Source organism: Strix uralensis, chromosome 4 (assembly GCF_047716275.1).
Source record: "Strix uralensis isolate ZFMK-TIS-50842 chromosome 4, bStrUra1, whole genome shotgun sequence".
In the NCBI taxonomy this organism is placed as follows: Eukaryota; Metazoa; Chordata; class Aves; order Strigiformes; family Strigidae; genus Strix; species Strix uralensis.
Genome location: NC_133975.1, coordinates 128,923,117 through 128,944,443, shown reverse-complemented (window position 1 = coordinate 128,944,443; position 21,327 = coordinate 128,923,117). Strand labels below are relative to the sequence as shown.

Sequence of the window (21,327 nt, the reverse complement as noted above, 5' to 3'; positions counted from 1 at the left end):
ACCCAGAGTAGCTGCTGAGCAGGCTGAAGCAGGGGAGGCTCGTATCCCTTTGCCTTCCCCGTGGAGAACACCCCATCGTGGGGTCTGGTGGGGTTTTACGTGTTGCAGAGGAAGGATTCCCCTCCCAGGTCCCTCTCTGTGAAACCACACTGATGTCAGGAGGATGAAAGTATTTTTGGGTACCCATCCAGCTGGGCACAGAGGTGCTACACTGCAGATAACAACTGGGAAGGAAGAAATCATTTCCAGACAGTGTATTTTGAGCTCCCAAGTCATCCTTCTGAAACAGGTTGTGGGACTGTCTTTGATGGCACTTCATTTTTCCATGCTCGAAAAAAAAAAAAATCTCTTTATTTCTCCTTAAGCAGTCATTTAAATTTTCAGCACATACCATCTTCCCTCACACCATAAATCAGTGTCTGCCATCTGCAAAACAGCCATTTGTTCATCCAAAGCTCAGCCATGCCGTTAGCTTCAGCAGTTCCCACGTTCCTGGGGAAAGGGCAGTGAGGAGCTTGGCGTGACGCCGGCTCCCGTGGGCTAATTCCCAGTGGCTCAGCCGCAGAAGCCCAACCTCTGAGGACGTGTCCTCATCTGGGGGCTGGTTCCTCCTACCATGGCACTACGTCCTCCACAAGGTCTGTGAAGTTCAGTAAGGTGCCTGAAGCACCGGTGGGATGGTGGATGGCGCCTAATCAACTCCTCATGTCGCTGCTGATGCTATTGCGCGTGGTTAAGTGGTGTCATGAACTCAACGGGAGCTCTCATCTCCTTACCTTTGTGCTGCAGATGTCCCAGCCTGGTTGAAGAGCCTCCGGCTGCACAAGTACGCTGCCCTCTTCTCGCAGATGACGTACGAGGAGATGATGGCCCTCACCGAATGCCAGCTCGAGGCGCAAGTACGTCCCATGTCACTCGTAAAGCCATCGGCCATGCTCCTGATGCTTGTGCAGTCGGTAGATGAGATGCCTCCAACACCTCTTTTGTGTCTTCACATGGAAGGCGTTTTGCCCGGAGGTGGTTGGGAAGCAAACAAAGAAAGAAAAACTGGGTCTTGGGGAGTGAAAAAAACCCACATTGTACCTGAAAAAGGCCTTGTCCCAGATTTCTTACTGGAGTCCCAGCATGGAAGTCTCGTCACTGGGAGCTGCGCTTGGCTAATTTTCCAGTTGGGATTAAGTTCAGGAGTTTCAAGGGCACAGTCTGCAGTACCCAACTCCTTTAAAGTCAGTGGGGCTTTGATGGCCAATTGCCTTGTTAACGTTTGAAAATGGGTCCACTTTCAGATTTACCTCTGCGTTATCCTCAGGATGAAGAGGGCCAGTCAGCACCTTTGCTTTCACTGTGTGAGATGTACCAGGGAGGGATGGACTAGCTGGAAATCTCTATCTTCAGCAAGTCTCTAAGTGATATTCTATGTCCCTTGCTAATCCCTGTGCTCAGAAATTTGATTAATTTATAGCAGCCCTTTTTGGTTTTGGGGGAGGAAGGATTTGGGTTGACCCAGCTGTTCTGTGGAAATGTTAATGCCAGGTTTGTGCTGTTTTTGCAGAATGTTACCAAAGGTGCAAGACACAAAATAGTCATCAGTATCCAAAAGCTAAAAGAAAGACAAAACCTGCTCAAGTCTTTAGAAAGGGTAAGTAATCACAACCACCTTTGTATTTCTTCTTTTTTAAGAAGCCAGGAATTAATTCTGGGGTGGAGCCCTCTTTAGTTACACACGTTGTTGGGATTTTTTGCAGAGAAATCTGTTGTTGTCTTGGCCACATCTGACTGATGTCTCAAACACTTCTTTACCAGAAGCAGGTTTTATTTGGAGCTGTATTTTGCAGAGTGGGTCCTAATCCATCTCCAGCACTCACGCAGCTGGGATGGACATGCCCTGCAGCACTGGTACAAGCCCTGGCCAGCTCCAGGGTGCTCAGAAACACCTGAGTTTTGAGTGATGGAGGGCACCATCCCAGCAGCCCATCTGCTGAACTGTGGTGCAGGACCAGCTGTAGCCCCACCAGCCATCGCAGTCCTCTCTGCCACTGGAGACCCAACTGGGCAGAGCCTTTAACCCCTGGTTATCTCCCTTCTCAATGCCACTGTCCCTGTCATGAGACCCCTCCATGCACAGGGTCAATATGGGGACCCCCAAGCCCTGCCCCTACCTCTCTGTCCCCAAAAAAGAGATGGGATTTCCCAGTGTCTGTCAGGTCGAGGACCACTGTGCTTTTCTGGAGCATCATATGGGCAGCCTGTCCCCAGATAAAAAGCCAGACACCCACGTCAGTGCCTGAACAGCATCTTGAATTTCCAAGGAGAACAAACAGAAACTTCTTTGTCACTTCAACAAAAGCTTAAATTCTGCAGAAATGGCTGTCGGAGAAGCAGCAGCACCACAGACTTGCTGGGAGCAGCTCACCCAACCTCTCACTATTTATTATCACAATATTATATTATATTTAATTGCACCGTCTTCAAACAGCAACTTGCAGAGCCTCCCACTAGGGGCTTTTAAATACTTATGTGGTGTGTTGCTATTTATTGGTGTTTTTGTTAGCTCACTGCTTCACTATTTATTTATAATATGGGATTGTACTCGAAGTATGGCAGGAGCTAATAAAGCCATATTTACCTCCGTATATTAATAATAACTATTAAATCCAAGAGACAGCCCATTGGATTGAGCTTGCTTCGGCGATATGTTTTCCAGACGATTGCACAGCCTCTTCCCCCGCTTCTCCTCCTGGGTTTTGAAATACGGTATTGATTGACTGGCGCGGTGCAGGAGCTTAAGCTCGGTTCAGCTGACGCAAGCAGCCACGCACGCTGTAAAACACAGGAGATAAGTGGCAGGGACTGCTTCTGAGCCCTCGTGGGGTGGGTTTGGGCTGCAGGGATGTGACCATGTCCCACTTTGCTGGGCCTCAGAGCTGCCTGTGAGCTGCTTTCCTCGGGAGGAGACGTCTCTGGTTTTCCAGGCTTCCCGTCCAATTTCTTTTTGCTAAACAAGAGCATGTGTGGGACTTGATGTTTTTGGGCAGTGTCTCGCTGCTAAAGATTGCTGCTTTCTTGGAAAGAGCTGCTCCACCCCTCTCCGCCGGTTAGCAGAGCAGGATTTTTTCCCCAAGAAATAGTGCCCAGCAGGCTCACGCCAGGTCTTCGAGAGAAGTGGAGCTGAGAAGAATCAGGGTGAACAACCTTTTCAGGGCTGCAGCCTGTGTGCCCACTTTGTGTCTCTTCCCTAGGCGTAGCCAGGACTCGCTCACCCCAAAAGCTGCCACTTTCCAAGCAGCATCCCATGGGCCATACCATGCAATGAGCTGTTCTGGTCCAGACTACATTAAAACCAAAATGCAATTATTTCCCATCAGTGGGATGAGGATCTGACTGTAGAAAGGGAGTTCTTGATCCACTCTATAACCAAGAGCAAGGCTGCGGGTGTACCCGAATTCTCTCCCTCCTGGGCAGATCTCCCCCAGCATCTCCCAGCTGAATGTTTTTGGTACAGGGATATAAGTCTACCCTTCTGTGTCTGACCACAACCCACCCTGCTCCCCTTGAAACTCTCCCTTTCCCCCCTGTATCTGCTCCCACAGCCCGTCCCAGCGTGGACGGGGATGTCCCTGCTTCACTGCTGCAGGATGGGCCCCTGCATCCCAGCACGGTCCTGGGCTCTGTGATGGGCCCAGGCGTAAGGATGCTCTGGGGAGCTCTTTGGGGCAGAGTAGTTAATGGAGAGCCAGGCTTGAAAGCAGTGCTGGAAACTGGAGCCAAGCCCACGTTAAAAAGTGTAATTCCAATTAAATAGAGCTGAAATGTCACAATTGTGGGATTGCTGGGGAAGGAGCAAGATGCTCACTGGTCTGGGCATTGACAGGCTCAGTCGCTCTCGTGGATTTGCATCTTCCTGATGAAAATTTGTAAAGGCTGAAGCTGGATTATCACTGGTTTGGGGTCCCAGTGGTTGACGGGGCACATTTATCTCCGGCGATTCAGGTCTGAACACATCCCTGGCTAATCAGACATGGTCCCTGCAGCAGCTCCACATTCCCCTGCTCTAAGCAAGACTCGGTGAATGAGCCACGGCTGTTGACTCTGAACTCTAGCGGGGTCCTGGAGCAGGATTTTCTGGGGTGTAACAGTAGGAATCTGGTTCGTAGCCGATGTCCTGTTGTCCCTGCAGAGACAAACCCTCTTCTCTCCACTTGAATCCACAGGACATCCTGGAAGGTGGCAACTTGCGTGTCCCGCTGCAGGAACTACACCAAATGATCCTCACCCCCATCAAAGCCTACTCTTCCCAAAACTCGAGCACAGAGGAGCACAGTCGGGACGCGGACTCGCATCACCCTTCCTCCCTGCTCGGCTCCGACAGCCAAGGCTCTGACTGCAAGGACTCTGCCGCGGGGGGGATGCAGCAGCACCATTTGCCGGGATGCGAGGGCGAGTCGGGGGGGGCCCCTTTGCCCGAAGGTGACCTGCCTGGACAGTTCACCAGAGTGATGGGGAAAGGTGAGCGGCTGTCGCTTCTTATTGGCGTCCTCGCTGGGGAGAGCTGCTCCGGGGCAGGGTGGTGCGGTGGCGGCCCTGGCAGCAGCCTTTCCCCAAGCCCCTGCAAGCTGCAGTCCTGGGGGTGGTGAGTTTTTGAGGCCCCGTCAGGCTGTGGTAAGAGGTAAGAGCGTGGGTGGGGAGGTGGGCAGTGATTTTGGGGAGGGACAGCAATGGGACAGGCTGCCTGCCCCAGCTCAGAAGTCGATGGCATCCTCTCCCCCAGCTCAGGGACAGGTAACATCCTCTCCCTTCCCATTCAGAGCCCTGGGAGCATCCCAGCCGTCCAGAGGTGTTTTCATCAGCATCCCTTGGACTTGTTCTGCTTTTGTGAGGGTAACACTGGTGCATGGGCTTAGTGTGAGCTGTCCTGAGTGCAAATCAGCCGGGTCCAAGCCTCTCTATAAGCCCTAATTTAGATAGACATCCAAAATACTTGAGTGCCTTTCCGTGGCTGGTGTGGGGTGCACGGCTTTGCCTCGGGATTAACGCATTGGGAGGAGCACAGGAGCAATGTGAGGTAGGGACCGACACCCTGTGCCATGTACAGGGCTCGTCGAGCAAATTTGTATGAGCTTGGACGTGTCCTAACTCAGCCCGATGGGATCTGAGGTGTGGGCGCTGGCTGCGTGGAGGGAGATCTCCCTGGGGAAGAGGGGAGGGGAGTCTCGTCCGCAGGCTCACACAGGAGACCACGAACAGAAAGAAACTCATTGGGATGCCACGAAGAAATATCAGCCCTATTTCAGACCTTTTTTTTGCAAAAAATAGATGAGGTATTTTCGATATAAAAACTTGGTGCAGAATTTCCCACCGGCTAATTGACTGCATGCACAGACAAACGTGGGTTTCTGGCCCCGTTTTAAACCCGCTGATGAATTCAGCCCGTGACAAATGCCTCCGTCACGCATGAAGCTGTACGTGTGGCACGAGCCTTGCCAGGACGAGGTGTCCTCCTGGACCGCAAGGCATCCCTGCCCGGGGGCTGTGACAGGAGAGACTCATTTCACTGTGAACTCATTTCCACTTGCTTTTATGGCATTCATTCCAAAAGAGGTTAAAATCCATAGGGAAAGGTGGGAATCTGTTTGCAGCAGGGGCAGATTTTGGCTGTAGGAGCAGGAGCTCTCCCAGAACTAGCTCTTGCCTAGGAATAGGGAATAATCCTGTGCCCCTGATTTGCTCAGGTCTAATTTTGGTGACTCCAGTGGTGTTACTTCGGATTTACACCATCATAACGGAGAACAAAATCTGACCCTAAATATAGGACGACACAGCAGGAATTGGGGAAGGGTGTTTTTTCTTGCTGATGAGAAAACCTGCCCGTGGAACAAGGGAAGTGGGCTCGTTGGACCCCCCTGGACCCCAGCTTGGTGTCCCCATGCCCATTTCTCTTCTCTTTATTTTTTTTTTCCAGTATGCACACAACTTTTAGTTTCCCGACCCGACGAAGAGAATATAAGTTCCTATTTACAGCTCATAGACAAATGTCTAATCCACGAGGTGAGTCGTGACAGATAATCTAAAACTGTTGTTCTCATCACTTAGAAACTGTTTCCAAAGTGTCTGTTTATGTAAACCTTTTGGTTTCTAACACAAATATTTTTGGGGGGTATTAATAGTAATTCTGACAGAACAGGGCTGGAGCGGGCGGTAGCTCCAGCGTGGTACATGGAAATGTTGTTTCCCCCCCACGCTCGTGTAATTGCCAAGACCTGAAGCTGGGAAATTCATCTGGCTCGTGACAGTCCGATCAGCAGCTGGATGAAAGAAAAAAATCCCAGGATGAGTGTGCAGGCGGTTTCTGTCAGACCCGGTGATCCCTTGGCATTGCAACACGTAGACTTGGGATTTTGCAACGGGAGCAGCTGTTTCTGCTCCCGACAGATCTGCCTTTGCCGGGGGATGACTTGGGATGGCCGAGGCTGTGCCGCGGGGGCTCCGGCACGCTCCTGCCCTGGGGACAGGGGGGGATGGCCGGGAGGCAGCCCCGATGTCCTGCAGCATTTTGTACCCATGCTGGCTGCACCTGGAAAAACAAGCTGCTTCTCATCATCTGCCCATATGGCAGGGGTCGGGGGTAAATTGCACACCCTCTCATAGGAGCTGCAGGCTTTAAACATTTCTCAGTTATTTGTTTATAAAAAAATAACACTGTCAAAGCACAGAAGAATCTCCTCTGGAGAGGGCTGGTGGCTGCAAACCCCATAATGTGCTGTACGCTGCGTGGAAGAGGAGAGAGGCAGCTCGCAGCCCCTGGCCTTGCAGCTGAAGCCGGTGCTTGAGCCGTGCTTGTGCGAAGGTTTGATCCATGTGTCTCTACAGGGCCAAGCACATCTTGAATCGGGGTGAAATTGTTGGGTACCGGGCAAAACACAAGTGCTTCATCCTCTTTTTTTTTTTGAACTGCACTCCTGGATGCCTCTGTCGATCACAGTGGGGGGATTCGGTGCATTTTGCTGGCAGCTCCTGCGGTGTCAGCCAACATTTGGCCCCGTGGAATACGGGGTGGTGGCACCCACCGTTGGGGTTTGCTGCAAGGCAGGTTTAGAGCCCAGGGTATGGTCTTCTCAGTACTTTAGGGGCTGGAGGGGAGAGCGTGTCTGCTCCTACTTGCTCCTCTCTTGGAGAGCCTGGAAATGATGCCTGGACTTTCTGGATGGCCGAGCAGGGCATCACTGGGGGAGCAGAGGCATGAAGAGTGAGGATGGTGGGAGCAGCTGCCCAGGACTGGAGCCAGGAAGACACAGAGCTGCAGAAGGACTCATTTTCCAGGAGCGCCCAGGGTGGATGTGGTGACGCAGCATCACCCCACTGGTGCCAGTCTGTGTCCCAGGATCACCGTCTGCATCGGCTCCGGCGTAATCAGCGCCAGGAGAGAGCATCTCCTCCAGAGACTGGTTTGGAGCAATCAAGTCAGGCACTAATTAGCCTCCAAATTGTCCTCTGGAGACCTCTGCTCCTCTCTGCCGGCGGCGCGGAGACGTTGGGTGTCTAAAATTAGCTGTGGTGGGCACGTGGGTGTCCCCATAACCCACACCGTCTGCCTGGGGATCTGGGGTGTTTTGGGAGGAGGTCTGTCCCCTGCGTGGGTGACCTTCGCCAGCACCCAGGCGGGTGACAAGTCTCACCCCGTGTGACCTCCTGCAGAGGCTGTCGGCACCCAGACCAGAGCCAAGCTCTGCCCAGCCCCAAGAAGGAGGATGGGATGCGGGATGCCACGGAGCAGCTCTGCCTTCCAAATCCCAGCTTTTTCCCAGCTTGGCAGCGTTTTTTAGAGCCACATTCAGGTGATGAGTGTCACCACGCAACGGGGACCAGGCATCAAACCCCGTGGGGAGCTCGGGAGAATAATGGGGAAGCTTTGGGGAAGCCCTGCTCTTCCCAGGGTGGGGTGGCAGCCTCGGGGGCAGATCCAGGCCCTCGCTCTGGGGCTCAGGGGACACTGCCAGAGCATTTTTTCCACCTGAGATGAGTAAATCCTTGAGACAGACCAGGGTTTCCCTCTGGACTTGCCGATGGGGCTCAGCTCACACCACCGCCTGCTCTGGCTGCTTTTCTTCACACGCACACCCACATACACATCCCTGCATGCTTTGTCCAGAAAAATATTCATATGTTTCCTATTTTTCTCTCTTATTTTTTTGGGCAGGCGTTTACAGAGATCCAGAAGAAGCGGCTGCTGTCATGGAAACAGCAGGTGCAGAAACTCTTTCGGTCTTTCCCTCGGAAATCCCTCCTGGAGCTGTCAGGCTATCGGCAGCAGAGGAGGTACGCTGGCTTTTGGGGAGGGAGGGATGCAGCAGCCAGAGGGCCCGACAAGAGCATTGCCAGTGGGACCAGTGTCTCCCAATAGGGAGGGATGGATCCTGCCAGCTTCAGCACTGCATTTCAGGAGGGAGGAAGGTTGGAAAAGCTTCAGCAATAAAACCCCAGGCGTTGGCTGGGAAGGCAAAGCAGCAGTAAGTTTCCTTGTGCGTGTGGTCGGTGCCTACCCCACCAATTCCCACCACATCTCCCTGGCTCCGAACCCAGCAATTCCCAGCTGCACAGCCTATCCCCAGCACTGGGCCGCCAGCTCTGCCCCCGCCTGCTGCCCTTTGCTGATTACATCAGTGCTGGAGTTTCACCAAAAAGGTGTCAACTGGCAAAAAAAGGCTTGAAGCCTGCAGAGCCAGGGGGCTGTGGTCAGCAAGCCTGGGTGGGGATGTGTTGCCAACACTTTGCTCACTTCCATGGTGATGCTGGATTTCGGGTGATCCTAGAAAGCTTTGGGGTTATGGCAAGAACAGATATTTTTAGATCGGTTTTAACAAGAGCGTCAGCCTTTTGTTTCATTCTGCTAAGCCTGTTTTATTGCAGTCTTGTGCAAGTTCTTTTTTCTGAAAAAGAAAGGGGCTTGGAGATAACCGGGAGCGCTGGGACAGCCGGGATGTGAGTTCAGAAGGAAGAAGCGCAGAACCAGAGTGTTCCCCAGTGGAATTAAATGGAATATTTTAGAATGGGAAAACGAGCGATTTCGGTGTTCGTGGCAGGATCAGAAGCAGAATAGACACGAGCAAAGGTCTTTGTTGGACCCCTTTGGTCTGGGCTGTATCCAATACATGTATGTATTTCCAGTGCAGTGGTTTAGCTGCACATCCAGGCTGACCCCAAGCACAAGGTAGAGCTGCTGGCTTGAAATGATGCCAGTCCTTTTCCCGGGGTTGCCCAGGGTGCTCTCCAGTTTCCTTGCTGCTTTTGAGCTGTTTGCATTTTGCATTTCTTCTGCTCCCACTCCTGGGAAGTTGCGGGCGAGGAAGGAGCACGTGGCCAGTCCTGGTTTTCTCGTGGGGATTGAATGGCAAGAGCATTTTTTGGATGAGGTTTAAAGAAACCCCGTTGTACTTCTGCCTAGTAAATGTATCCAGTTTTGGGATCCCAGCATGTTAATGTTGTCTGAAGTGTGTTTGTGGCCGCCCACACAAGCAGGAGAGATGAGGGCTGGGAGGAAGGTGAGCTGAAGCATCTGTGAGGGTGATTTAAGTGTTGGAGGAGGGCAGGGGGGGAACAGGGAGAAGCTGTGGGTTCACAGAATGCTCCTACCCTTAAACTTGATGCCCAGCTGCCCGGCTGATCGGGCAGAGACACCAAGCCAATGTTGTGTGGCAAGGAGACCTGCGCTGCGGGTGTTTCCAAGGATTACCTGATGATTTTTGTGTCATTTCTCTGGTTTTAAATGGCGAAAACCCACATGGAGAGGGGTGCCGGTGTGTGCGACTCTCCTCTCCAAGGAGTAAAGATGGTTTTGTGTCCTGAGATCGATGTCTCAGGACGTTTGGGCTGCGTGGTCTTGGGTCCAGATGGTTTTGCTGTGACCGCAGGGAGCTGGGTGGAGGTTTGCAGTGCAGAGACAGGAGCGGGTGCAGAGCCAGTCCCACCTCTGCAGGAACGTGCCTTTCACTCAGCCCCTCCCTAGGAAATCTTGGGCTTGTGAGGTCGTTTTAACCAAGTTTTACAGAACTTGAGAAGTCTCAGAGAGGACTGTGTATAAATGAACCTCCTGGAAGGGGAGAAGGTCCAACCCTTCAAGCATTCCCAGTAAAGAAAACCCAACAGCATGAGCTGAACCTTTATCAGACACTAGAGAATCCACACGGGAGAGATGTCTTTTGTACAGCTCAAAGGCATGAAGAGTTTAAGTCAAACCCCAAGAAATCAGGCATCACTAGCTCCAGTGCCAAGGGAACTGCGTTATTTTAGCTTGCACTTAAGAGCAGGCCCATTCTGCAGGAGTAAAACTTTAAAAAAAATAAAATGTGAGTCTGAGAACTGCAGAAGGAAGGGAGGGTGACTGACAGAGGAGAAGAAGAAAGGATGCTGCTGTGGCATGCCCAAACCTCCTCCTTCCCGCTGCACGTGCAGGCCTGGGGGACCAGCAGCAGCAGGGTGGGAGGGTCGGGGTGGGAGCGGAGCTCACGGTGACACAGTGGCTGTGGGATGGGATCGGGGTGGGAAGCATCGGTACAGCCCCTTGCAACACCTCAGGGGCACCCTCGGGACGATTGGCTGTTGGTCTGAGCACACCAAACCAGCTGCTCGCCCCCGCGGCACCGTCCCCCTCACAAGGGCCAATTTCTCACCCTCGGCGCTTTCTCTCTCCGCAGCCGAGGCTTTGGCCAGTCAAACTCCTTACCGACAGCCGGATCTGCAGGGACAGGACTGGGCCGGCGAAACCCCCGCCAGTTCCAGATCCCCTCCCGCAACCTCCCCACCGCCCGGCTGGGGCTGCTGGGCCCCAGTGGGCTGCTGGGCACCCCCCAGCGCAGCCCCGCCGCCAGCCCCGCCATCCTCAAGCAAGGCAGACAGGTCAGTCGGTGTTCACGGCATCTCCAGCTTTTCCATCCCTTCCCCACAAGCTTCTTTTGGTTTTCCTCCTCTGGCCAGCAGGGACAGGGAAGGGATCTTACCCCTGGACTCGGCACTGGTGAGGCCGCCCCTCCATTCCTGGGTTCAGTTTTGGGCCCCTCGCTCCAAAAAGGCCATTGAATGACTCGAGCGTGTCCAGAGAAGGGCAACGGAGCTGGTGCAGGGTCTGGAGCACAGGTCTGATGGGGAGCGGCTGAGGGAACTGGGGGGGTTTAGTCTGGAGAAGAGGAGGCTGAGGGGAGACCTCATGGCCCTCTACAGCTACCTGAAAGGAGGGTGCAGAGAGGGGGGATGAGTCTCTTGAGCCAAGGAACAAGCGCCAGGACAAGAGGGAATGGCCTCAAGCTGCGCCAGGGCAGGGTCAGACTGGCTCTTAGGAAGGATTTCTTTGCAGAAGGGGTTGTTGGGCGTTGGAATGGGCTGCCCAGGGCAGGGGGGGAGTCCCCATCCCTGGAGGGGTTGAAGAGTCGGGTTGACCCAGCGCTGAGGGATCTGGTGGAGTTGGGAATGGTCAGTGTGAGGTTCATGGTTGGACTGGAGGAGCTTCAAGGTCTTTTCTAACCTTGGTGATTCTGGGATTCTGTAATCTATCCATGTCCCCTTTTTTTTTCTTCATTTTTTTGGTTGCGCTCTCCTCTGTGCGGTGGGATGCAGAAGAGGGACCGTCAGGAAGGGCGCAAACCAGGAGGCAGAGAGGGGAGAGATGAGCCCAAGGAGGTTACAGATACATGGCACAGAGGCCTCTGTTTTACACTGCACACCCCTTTTTTGTTTGCTTCCTGCAGAACCTCTGGTTTGCCAACCCCGGGGGCAGCAACAGCATGCCCAGCCGGAGCCACAGCTCGGTGCAAAGGACGCGCTCGCTGCCGGTCCACACCTCCCCGCAGACCATGCTGATGTTTCAGCAGCCAGGTAGGACACAGACATTTGCTTTTTCGCTTCCCCACAGCTCAGTGAGATGAGGGGAGGCTGCGTGAAAGGAGCCGCGTCGGTGAGCCTCGCTGCAGGCCACGCCGGCGCTGCCAGCTGTCACCACCCGAGCTGGGTATCTCTGACACTAGTCGGGTTATTGGGTTGATTGAACCAGAGACATCACTGGAGGGATTTTCACCCTATATATAACACCTTGACCCTCTATAGAACAGTGCTGGTGCTTCTGAGGGGCTTCATGTCAGGCAGGGAAGGAGACAGCTCCTCCATCACCTTTTTTGCTCACACCTGGACACGGCGACCCCAGTGCAGAGGAGCTCTGCCTTCGTGCACTCAAGGGAAATTCTTTTCACAACGTGTGTGAAGGGAAGTGGTGCTGTGTCGGTGCTTCCTCCCCAAACACCACAAAACTGTGCCCATATGTAGGAGCATCCTCTGATTCAGGGCGATTCCTGCTGAACTTGGACCCTGAACCTGGAGCATCCTTCCCATTAGGACATTGATGATTTTTTCTCTGTGTATCCCTTAATTAGCCTTTAAGCGTGCCTTGTCTTACCAGCACACGATAACAATTTATACCACAGGATAGGGAGTTACACCCCCTCTGCAGTAAACTAAACCTCATCCATAAGCTTCTGCTGTGGTTTCAGTGTGGCAGGTCCCCTCACATCACACACCCGCAGTCTTTTAGCTGCAAAATTTAGGGTGGCAAACGTCCTGTACAGCAAAAGCAGCATCTGCTCTTGGGTATTGATTAAACACCAGGACAGGGGCACATTTCTGCAGGCGCTGAAGGAGAATAAATAGGTTTCTCTTTGCGTGTTAGCCTGCGGTGAATGAGGGCGTAGGAGGATTAGAGAGCCAAAGATGTGGACAGCGTCGCGAGGAAAATAGCAATAATGCAGAGCTGGGCTCCTGAAATACTTCTCCTCGGGCCACGGGGATCTCAGCCCTCCTGGACCTTGTCCCATGTTCCCACAAGCTGGTGGCAAGCTGGAGAAGCTGGCCATCAGTAGCAAAAGCTGTATTTGCAAAGCTTTTTGCTGCAAAGGGGAGGGCATTTTGGTGCTGTGTGGATGAGGCCGGGGCGTTGCAGCACACCGAACTTCATCCTCCCCGTTTTTTTTGTGCTCACCCCACTGGGGACGTGGCAGCGGGGCCGTGGGTGATGGAGCGGTGGAAGAGGCGGTCGGCGGCTCTGCCGGTCTGTGCTGCCATCCCACGTCTGAGCGCTAACCCTGCCTGCACGCTGCCTGCATAGGCAGCTCCCGGCCCCGCTGCTCCCCAGGGCCGCTGGAATATTTTACATGTATCGAGGATTTTTGTGAGGCCTGAGCAAGGGGAAAGCTGGGGGCTGCCCCCTTCCAGGGCAAGGGTCTCAGCTCCCCCCCCAGCATTTCCAGCACCTCAACCCCTCATTTCTGTCCATCTTCTGCCGCAATGCCACCGAGTCTCCCCAGATTTACCCCTTATTGATAAGAAACAGGAGAGCGATGACTATTTTTGTAAACATCTCTTTTTGGAGGTGATTGCTCAAGGGAGCGAAGCGCTGCCAGAGTCTGGCCGTGAGGTCAGACCCTCCTGGGGCACCTTTTGGGTAGTTTTTTACCCCACATGCACCCACGCCAGTGGCAGCAGAGGGGACAGGGGGTGCAGGGCAGGCAAGCAGGGTCCCTGCCCGGTCCCCTGACCGAGATCTCCTGTCCCTTTCTCCCTGCAGAGTTCCAGGTGCCGGTGACTGAACCTGACATCAACAACAGGCTGGAGTCCCTGTGCCTGAGCATGACGGAGCACGCGCTCAGCGGTGAGCACTCCCTCCTCCTCGGGCTCTTCCAGCACATCCACGCCGCCTCCGCTGAGCCCCCCAGCACCCACAAAAGCTGGGACAGGCTGTGGCTGTGAGGGGACAGGCTGGCGGCAGGGCTGGATGCTCCCAGGGATGCTCCCAGGAGGGGCCGGACAGGGATATTGGCTTCTCTCAGCGAGGTAGCCAGGGCAGGGGGTAAAACCAAACGCAGGGATCACACCCAGCACTAGTGGAGTCCATGCTTATTAGCCACTAGTTAGCTTGCTAATAATAATTAGTATTAGCTTGCTAGTCTGTTACTAGTTCTCGATAAAGCCCTTGCCACCGGCATGCTCGAATGGTTCACAAGCTTTGGAGTATTTTACCCTTCTGCCACTGGCGTCCCTCGTTTGGCCAGGGGGTGCGTGAGCCCCAGGGCACGGGGCTAAAACCCTGCCTGGGCTGCCAGACAGTGCCGGGAGCTGCTGTGCTGGCACCACGGGTGGCTCCTCGCCCACGCCTGGGGTTGGCTGTGGAGAATGGGCACGGGGAGGGAGGAGAACAAGGCAGAAAAACAGGCAGAAAAGGTGGAAAAGGCAACGGCAGCACGATGGAGAGCCCGGTGCAGCAAAAAGCACCAGCACCGCAAGCACCCAGTGCCCCTCGCCAATGCACTGGACCCCCAAGCATGAAGGATGGGATGAGCACGGCCACCGGCATCGCCCAGACCCTCCTGAATAACCAGCTCGGGTCTCACCCCCCGGCAATCCCCGGACTGCGTTGAACAGTTGCGGACAGGAGCCCTCGGGGAGGATGAGTGCCACCGGGCTCCCTGCAGCGATGTGACAGCCCGTCCAGGGGAGAGGGACACGAGAGCAAGGACTGTAAGAGGCAGTAGGGCCCTGGCAACGCCACGGCGGCATCCCCGGCCAGGAAAACAAGGACACTTCTGTCACCCGAAGCGTTTCTCCAGCGTGTGCCCAGGCGAGGCTTAGCTGTCTTGTTCCTCTGCAGGGTACTGTTCCTCCGAGTTATTTTTTTCCAGCTCGCATACCCCGAGCCTCTCAAAACTGGTTGTGCTATAAATAGGTCTTAAAAAAATAAACCTTTCGGGGGAGAAAAAAAAAAAAAAAGGTGTAACAAACCTGTTTGTTTTTAGTCTTAAGGAGGGAGGTGGCCGTGATGCTCTGGAGCGCCCTGTTCAGGGGCTGCCCCAGGAGCTGCCCTCCCAGGGATGGGGGTTTGGGATGGGGGATGGGGGGTGTTCAGGGATGGAGGAGGGCTGGAGGGTTGGAAATGCTGTTGGGTGTTGATTTCTGGTTCCGTAATTGCTGTCGGCGCCCAGGGGTCTTTGTGGGGCTTTGGGATGGGTCGTGGACCCCTCGCTCCTGGGCTCGGGGCTGTGGCTGGATGCGTCCCTGCTGTCCCGGGATGCTGGGGACGGGGACTCTGGGGAGAGAGAAACGACTCCTGGGGTTTTTTTCCTGCTATGATCCTCAGCTGGAGAAAAATTTTACATCCTCTGTGGTGCGGTGTTGCAGGGCTGGGTTAACTGGGGGGCGAAGCAGCCCCCCTGGGACTGGCTCCATCCCTGTCCCCCCACTCGTGGGCAGTGGGTCATGAATTTGTCCCACTGTTGGGGGGGTCTCAGACTCGCACCCACCTTGCAGCGAAGCCAGGCTGCTCAGAAACTCCCCTCTCCTCCTGGGAAAGGTGCCGTGGGGACGTAGCAGAAGGCCTGGACCGGTGTTGGGACAGCTCTCAGGGTGGGGGGTCTGCCGCGGGGTAGAGACAGCGTCATGGAGGCACTAGCAGAGTGCTGACACCCCAAAACCCGTCTGCACCCCCTTGGGGTGATGGAGGGGTGGGGGTGGCCCCGTGGTGCCACCTCGCTGCAGGGGCTGTGGGTTGGGGGTGCTCTGGGGGTCCATCCCCCCCACCCTTCCCTGTCTCGCTGCTCACTGAGGCTGCTCCTAAACTCTCCCTTCCCGCTTGCAGATGGTGTCGACCGAACCTCCACGATCTAGAAGGCGTCGCAACGGGGACGCTGGCCAGGAGAACAACTGCTGCGGGTCCAGCGGCGAGGTCGGGGCTTGCGGGGAGCCTCAGCGATAGCTTGCATCCTTTCTCCTCTCTCTCCTCTCCTCTCCTCTCTCTTTCTCTCTCTCTCCTGTTTTAATTTTGTGAATGTGTAGATTGTCCTTGTGAACATATCATTAGACTTGGAATTTGTGTTGTCATTTATTACATCCATGCTAGGGGGGAAAAAAAAATGGCAAAAAATCAATGACAAAAAGCATGGGGATGGGGTGGGGGGGGGATGCGGCAGGAGAGTGCTGACAACGGAGGGTTCACCAGAGCACCGTGGGCAAACCCTGTTTCTGGATGAGGATACGAATGAATATCGACTATCACGCGGGTGTGTATGACCAAAAACCCTTTGGGGAGGAGTTGTCTGTCCCGCCGGGGACTTCGGGGCTGGTGGTCCCATCTCTTGAGTTTTGCTGCGTTCAGGCATGGACTGGCCCGGCGAGCCTAGATTTTTAAAAAAAAAAGAAAAAAAATCACCCCAAAATTTCCTTTCATTTTAGCCAAGAGCATCCGCAGTTTCGAGGCAGCGTTGTGCACAGAGCAGTGGCGGGTCAGCGGGCGCCTGCCGGGTGTGGGGGTCAGACCCCCCCCAGTCCCTGTGCTCCTGGCATGGGGTCAGGGTGCAGGGACATGGGGGGGGGGGCGGGGGGGGCGGGGGGGCAGCATCTCACCCGGCGGAGGGTCCTGGGGGATGTCGGTGAAGGGGGGGGGATGCTGGATGAGTTTCTGTGTCTCTTGCCTTGCTTGCGCAGGTACCGAGAAGGTGCTGCATCTGTGGCTTCACACATCTGCCCCCAGCAATGAGGGGCTTTTCCAGCCCCGGGGTGACCAACGAGGGATGAAGGAGGCTTGGGAGCGAGTGTGTGGTTTTATTTAGCCAAATAAAAACCAAGCCCCAAAGGGCACCAAAACACAGCTCCACAACCCCGTGTTCTTGGCATTAAACATGTGCCGGGGAGGAGACGTGGGTGGCGGTGGCTTGGCTGCCCCCTCACCCACCGCTGTGCCGCTTTTTATAACAGGGAGCTAAATTTGGTCCGAGGGCATTAAATACTTAAACCTGACACGACGCTGCTTAGGCCTGTGCTCAAAGCCAGGTCAGGGCCAGAAACTCCATCGGCGCCCACAGCGATGCTCGGCATAGCAGCAGCTTCGCTCCTGCCGGTCCTAATGCTGCTCTGAGTCCTCTGATGGAATAATAAATTTCAAATTAATTCATGAAAAGGGGTGATGGGTGGGAGCAGGTGTTGCAGTAATATTCCCCAAATGGGGCTCAGCTGTGAGCACCAGCAGGCAGCAGCATGTACTGGGACCGGCCGGAGCAGGGCTGGGGGCTGAGGGGGACCCAGAGCATCGTCTGGGCCAGTGGAGATGGGAGATGTGTGAATCCATTTGCCATGCAGCATTTTTAAGTTGTTTTCTTTAAAAAAAAAACAAAGTGCCAAATGCAATGTTTTATGTTTGCTGTTCCTCGGTGTCCTGCTTCCCGGCAGGCATGAGATGGTGGGGGGGTGTGCAGGGGTGGGGGGAGCGGAGGAGGGAAAATCCGAAGGCGAGGGAGGTTGGGGAGAAGTGTGAGGAGGTGAAGGTGAAGAGGGGGCTGGGGGGGGGGCTGAGCCACAGGCGCTGGGGACCTGGGTCACCCTCCGCTGAGCACCCCCAGGTTGTATGAAACCGAGGTGCGAACACAACCGCCGTAGCAGGAGCCTTCCCCAGGGAAGGCTCACAAGTATTTACAGAGCTGAAATTCTATTTATTCCTTCGCTGACTATAGAAACAGAGGTTATCTGATTGTTAAGAGATATTATTTTGGATATATTACCTATTAACTTGCTATGGCTGGTAACCATGATAATGTCTGTTATTAACAACCACCAAATAATTCAATAGTTTTTTCCTTTTGTTAAAAAAAAGCTTATTTTCCATTGACAGTGTATAGGTTAATAACAACTTAGTTGTGTTTGCTGTTCCTTGTTTTTTTTTTTAGTAAAAAAAAAAAAAAAGTGGCTTCAGTTGCGTTCGGGAAGTCCTGCCTGGCTCTGGATGCCTGTGCTGAGTGCAGGCAGCAGAGCTCCAGTGAAAGAAGTTTAAAAAAAAAAAAAAAAAAAACTCGAATCCTAAAAGAAAATAAAAATTATTTATAAAAAGAAAAAAGAAAAAAAAATAACCAGTTGCATGAGTGAGGCTGTGAAGTCAAATCTTTAGTAATAAAGCGGCAGTGCCTTTCTTTTTTGTATTCACCCGTTCACCCCATGTGCAACTGTTTTGTACCACGCGCGCGTCGTGGCGAGGGAGATGCCGCCGCCGCGGGGGCCCTCGGCATCGGGTGGGCATCTCCCCCCTGCCCCGCTCCCCCAGAGACAGCCCCTGACCCCCCCCCCCAGCACCCACCGGGGACCTTTTACTGGTGCTGTTCCCCTGAGCCGTCCCCGGCTGCAGCGGGGGAGGCCGGCCAGCTCAGCACCCAAGTGTCCTTGGGTCCGGCGGATGCTCCCCGCGGCTGCGACACCCAGGGAAAAAAAAAAAAAACAAAACCAAAACCAACAAAACATAAAACACCCTTTTCTTTCGAGGTGTCGTCCCCCTCCCCAGGGACAAGCCCTGAGCTCGACTGGACTTGAGCTGGGCTTTGCCTTTGCTTGCTCAGCTCATTAAAAAATCTTCGGGGGGGGGGGTCAAGCCCGGCCAGCATCCAGCAGGAAAATCCAAAACTGTGATTTACGCCCGCAAGCGGCGCGGAGCGAAGCTCGAGTTTGGTCAGCACTTAGGGAAACTATTTCTGTTGTCACCTTTCTCCATGTCGGGGTGCGGCCGTGCCCCAGGTTTGGCTTTCTGAATGTGCCTGATGGAAAGTGGGTCCTGCAGACGTCTATAATTTGCACACAGCGATGATAACACTAAAGTTGATTTTATACGAGTCATCAGAGTTTGCAAAGTGAGTTTTATTTTTTGTATTCCTTTATCTTTACTTAAAGGTGAATGTGTATTCCTCTGGGAGGAATAGGAAGAAAAAAAAAAAACAGGAATGTTAATAATGTTAAACAGAATACTTCCTCCCTTATTAATATATATATATAACCCTTATGTATTTATGCATATTGTAAGCTTACTTTAAAAAGCTCTGAATTCTCTTCTGTTGCATGCCGTTCCCGGGCAGCCTTTTATTGTACATGCATGCCTTTAGTCCTGGTTTTTCTGTACAAAGTTAGTGCACAAAGAACTATTTTTGCCTAGTTAATGTTGCCAAGCAATGCATATTTTTTAAATATTTTTTTTTTGTCATATATGGAAATAGCATGTTTGTTACATGTAAAAGCTTCCCAATATAAAGAAATACTAATGTTTGGAGATGCCGGTCTTTGCAAGTGTACAGTTTTCAAATGTTGTTCCCAGTGAAACACCCTCGTGATTTCAACTTGCTCCAATGTATTTATTACTCATTTCCTCCCATGTAACTAGGAATCATGGCTATATTTCATATCAACGTTATATTGAAAGTGAAGGGAGATGATTAATACAAGGTTTTGTAACACTGGGGTGTGGCGCCTCCTTATTTACGGTCTTTTTGGCAGATGGCCTCGTGCTTTAAAAAAAAAAAAAAACCAAAAAAAACCAACCTAAAATAAATGGCCAGCCCCGTGGGGTAACGGAGGGGAGGAGCAGTTGCATAGTTCTGCATGGGGAGGGGGGGTATTTTTATATAAAGCCTGTGGCAGGGCTGATAAATCCTCAGCATTCTCCATGCAGCCTCTTCTCTGTCCCTTTGGGACACCCACGCCCCGGGAGCTGTTTAGATACGGGATTTTCTTTTGGAATCGGGGCTGGAGCAGCTCAGAGGCTGAAGCTGAGGCTGCCGAGGCGCATGGAGCAGCCGGCTTGGCTGAGAGCCTCAGTGTGTGTGTGCATGGAGACATTTGGGTCGAGTTTTTAAGGCTGGGCTGATTCTGGGCTTAAAAGCTGCAAATTTCAGACCTGCCCTGGGCCGGAGCGGGCAGGGCAGGATGCTCTGAGCTGGCGCTGCCGCTTGCCACGAGTGCTGGGCCGCAGGAGGTGCCGAGGGCAGGACCATCACTTCTGGCCCAGGTTTTGCCATCTTTTCTCAGCTTTGGGCTCTGCATGGGCTGGTGCTGTTTGCAGCGTCGCTGCCTCGCTGAGGGTGGCAGGGACCCCCCCAGATCTCCCCATCCCACCCGCTGCTTGGCGCAGGGGCAGTGAGAGCAGGACGCTCGGGGAGGGGCTGGTTACCTCTGCGGGTGGTGTGTTCAGAACCTCGCCGGGCAGCCTGGTGCAGGGTTAGACCACACTTACTGGTTAAAAAAAGGTTTTTTCTGACATTTAAATGGAATTTCCTGTATTTCAGCTTGTGGCTATTGCCTTTTGTAGCTCTTTTTTATCCACCCCCAGCAGACACATCAGTAAGATTCCCCTGAGCCTCCACTTCTCCAGGCTGACCAAGCCCAGCTCCTGCAGGCTCTTCTCAACCACTCCAAGCACTAAATCATCAGCTTGGCCATTCACTGTGCTCGTATGTCCCTGTCCCTCCTGTACTGGGGAGCCCAGCACTGGCCCAACACACCACCTGTGTCTCACCAGTGCTGAGCAGAGGGGCAGGATCACCCCAGCCTTGACCTGTTGGAGATGCTCTTCTTAACGCAGCCCAGGATGCTGGCGGCCGCCTTTGCTGTGAGGGTGGGTTGCTGGGCTCGTGGTGTCCACCTGGACTCCCAGATGCTTCTCTGCAAAACTGCTTTCCACGCCGTCAGCCCCCAGGGTGCACAGAGGTGGGGGGTTATCCCTCACTGGGGGCAGGACTCAGCCCCTTGCTGAATTTCTTGAGGTTCCTCTCAGCCCATTTCTCCAGCCTGTCCAGGTCACAGAATCCCAGAATCATCTCGGTTGGAAAAGACCTTGAAGCTCCTCCAGTCCAACCATGAACCTCACACTGACTGTTCCCAACTCCACCAGATCCCTCAGCGCTGGGTCAACCCGACTCTTCAACCCCTCCAGGGATGGGGACTCCCCCCCTGCCCTGGGCAGCCCATTCCAACGCCCAACAACCCCTTCTGCAAAGAAATACTTCCTAAGAGCCAGTCTGACCCTGCCCTGGCGCAGCTTGAGGCCATTCCCTCTTGTCCTGGCGCTTGTTCCTTGGCTCAAGAGACTCATCCCCCCTCTCTGCACCCTCCTTTCAGGGAGCTGTAGAGGGCCATGAGGTCTCCCCTCAGCCTCCTCTTCTCCAGACTAAACCCCCCCAGTTCCCTCAGCCGCTCCTCATACGACATGTTCTCCAGACCTTTCACCAGGGATAACCCCAGGTTATCCTGTTAAACAGGGTCTTTTCTACGTCTACCCCAAAGGGTGATGGGGAAGAGTCAGCATCCAAGGGGATGATGCTCTTGTCCCTTTGGCCCTAACCTGAGGCTCCCGGTGCGGGTACAAATGCCTCATATTTAACAGCGAGGGGAATAGCCAGGGGAACAATTTATCAGCAGCAATAGGCAGGGATTTCCCATTACAGGAAAGTTTTTAATCAAGATGGAGAGGGCTTTACCAGAAGAGCTCCTCGAGTT

General features: G+C 53.7%; 1 protein-coding gene across 4 annotated transcripts in view; it reads left to right on the top strand.

The window, feature by feature from the left end:
- Positions 1-19,289, top strand: part of SAMD4A (sterile alpha motif domain containing 4A) — a 109,201-nt gene extending 89,912 nt beyond the window's left edge. For 2 of the 4 annotated variants that reach the window (XM_074869174.1, XM_074869173.1), the window contains 9 exons: positions 790-899; positions 1,553-1,639; positions 4,212-4,506; positions 5,960-6,045; positions 8,195-8,313; positions 10,689-10,890; positions 11,736-11,862; positions 13,601-13,684; positions 15,665-19,289. In XM_074869174.1, coding sequence (XP_074725275.1) covers positions 790-899; positions 1,553-1,639; positions 4,212-4,506; positions 5,960-6,045; positions 8,195-8,313; positions 10,689-10,890; positions 11,736-11,862; positions 13,601-13,684; positions 15,665-15,693 — 1,139 coding nt within the window. In that variant the 3' untranslated portion in view covers positions 15,694-19,289. Of the gene's footprint in view, positions 1-789; positions 900-1,552; positions 1,640-4,211; positions 4,507-5,959; positions 6,046-8,194; positions 8,314-10,688; positions 10,891-11,735; positions 11,863-13,600; positions 14,800-15,664 lie in introns of those variants that run through there. The other 2 variants (XM_074869172.1, XM_074869171.1) reach the window with 1 other exon arrangement.
- The last annotated feature ends 2,038 nt before the right edge of the window (positions 19,290-21,327 follow it).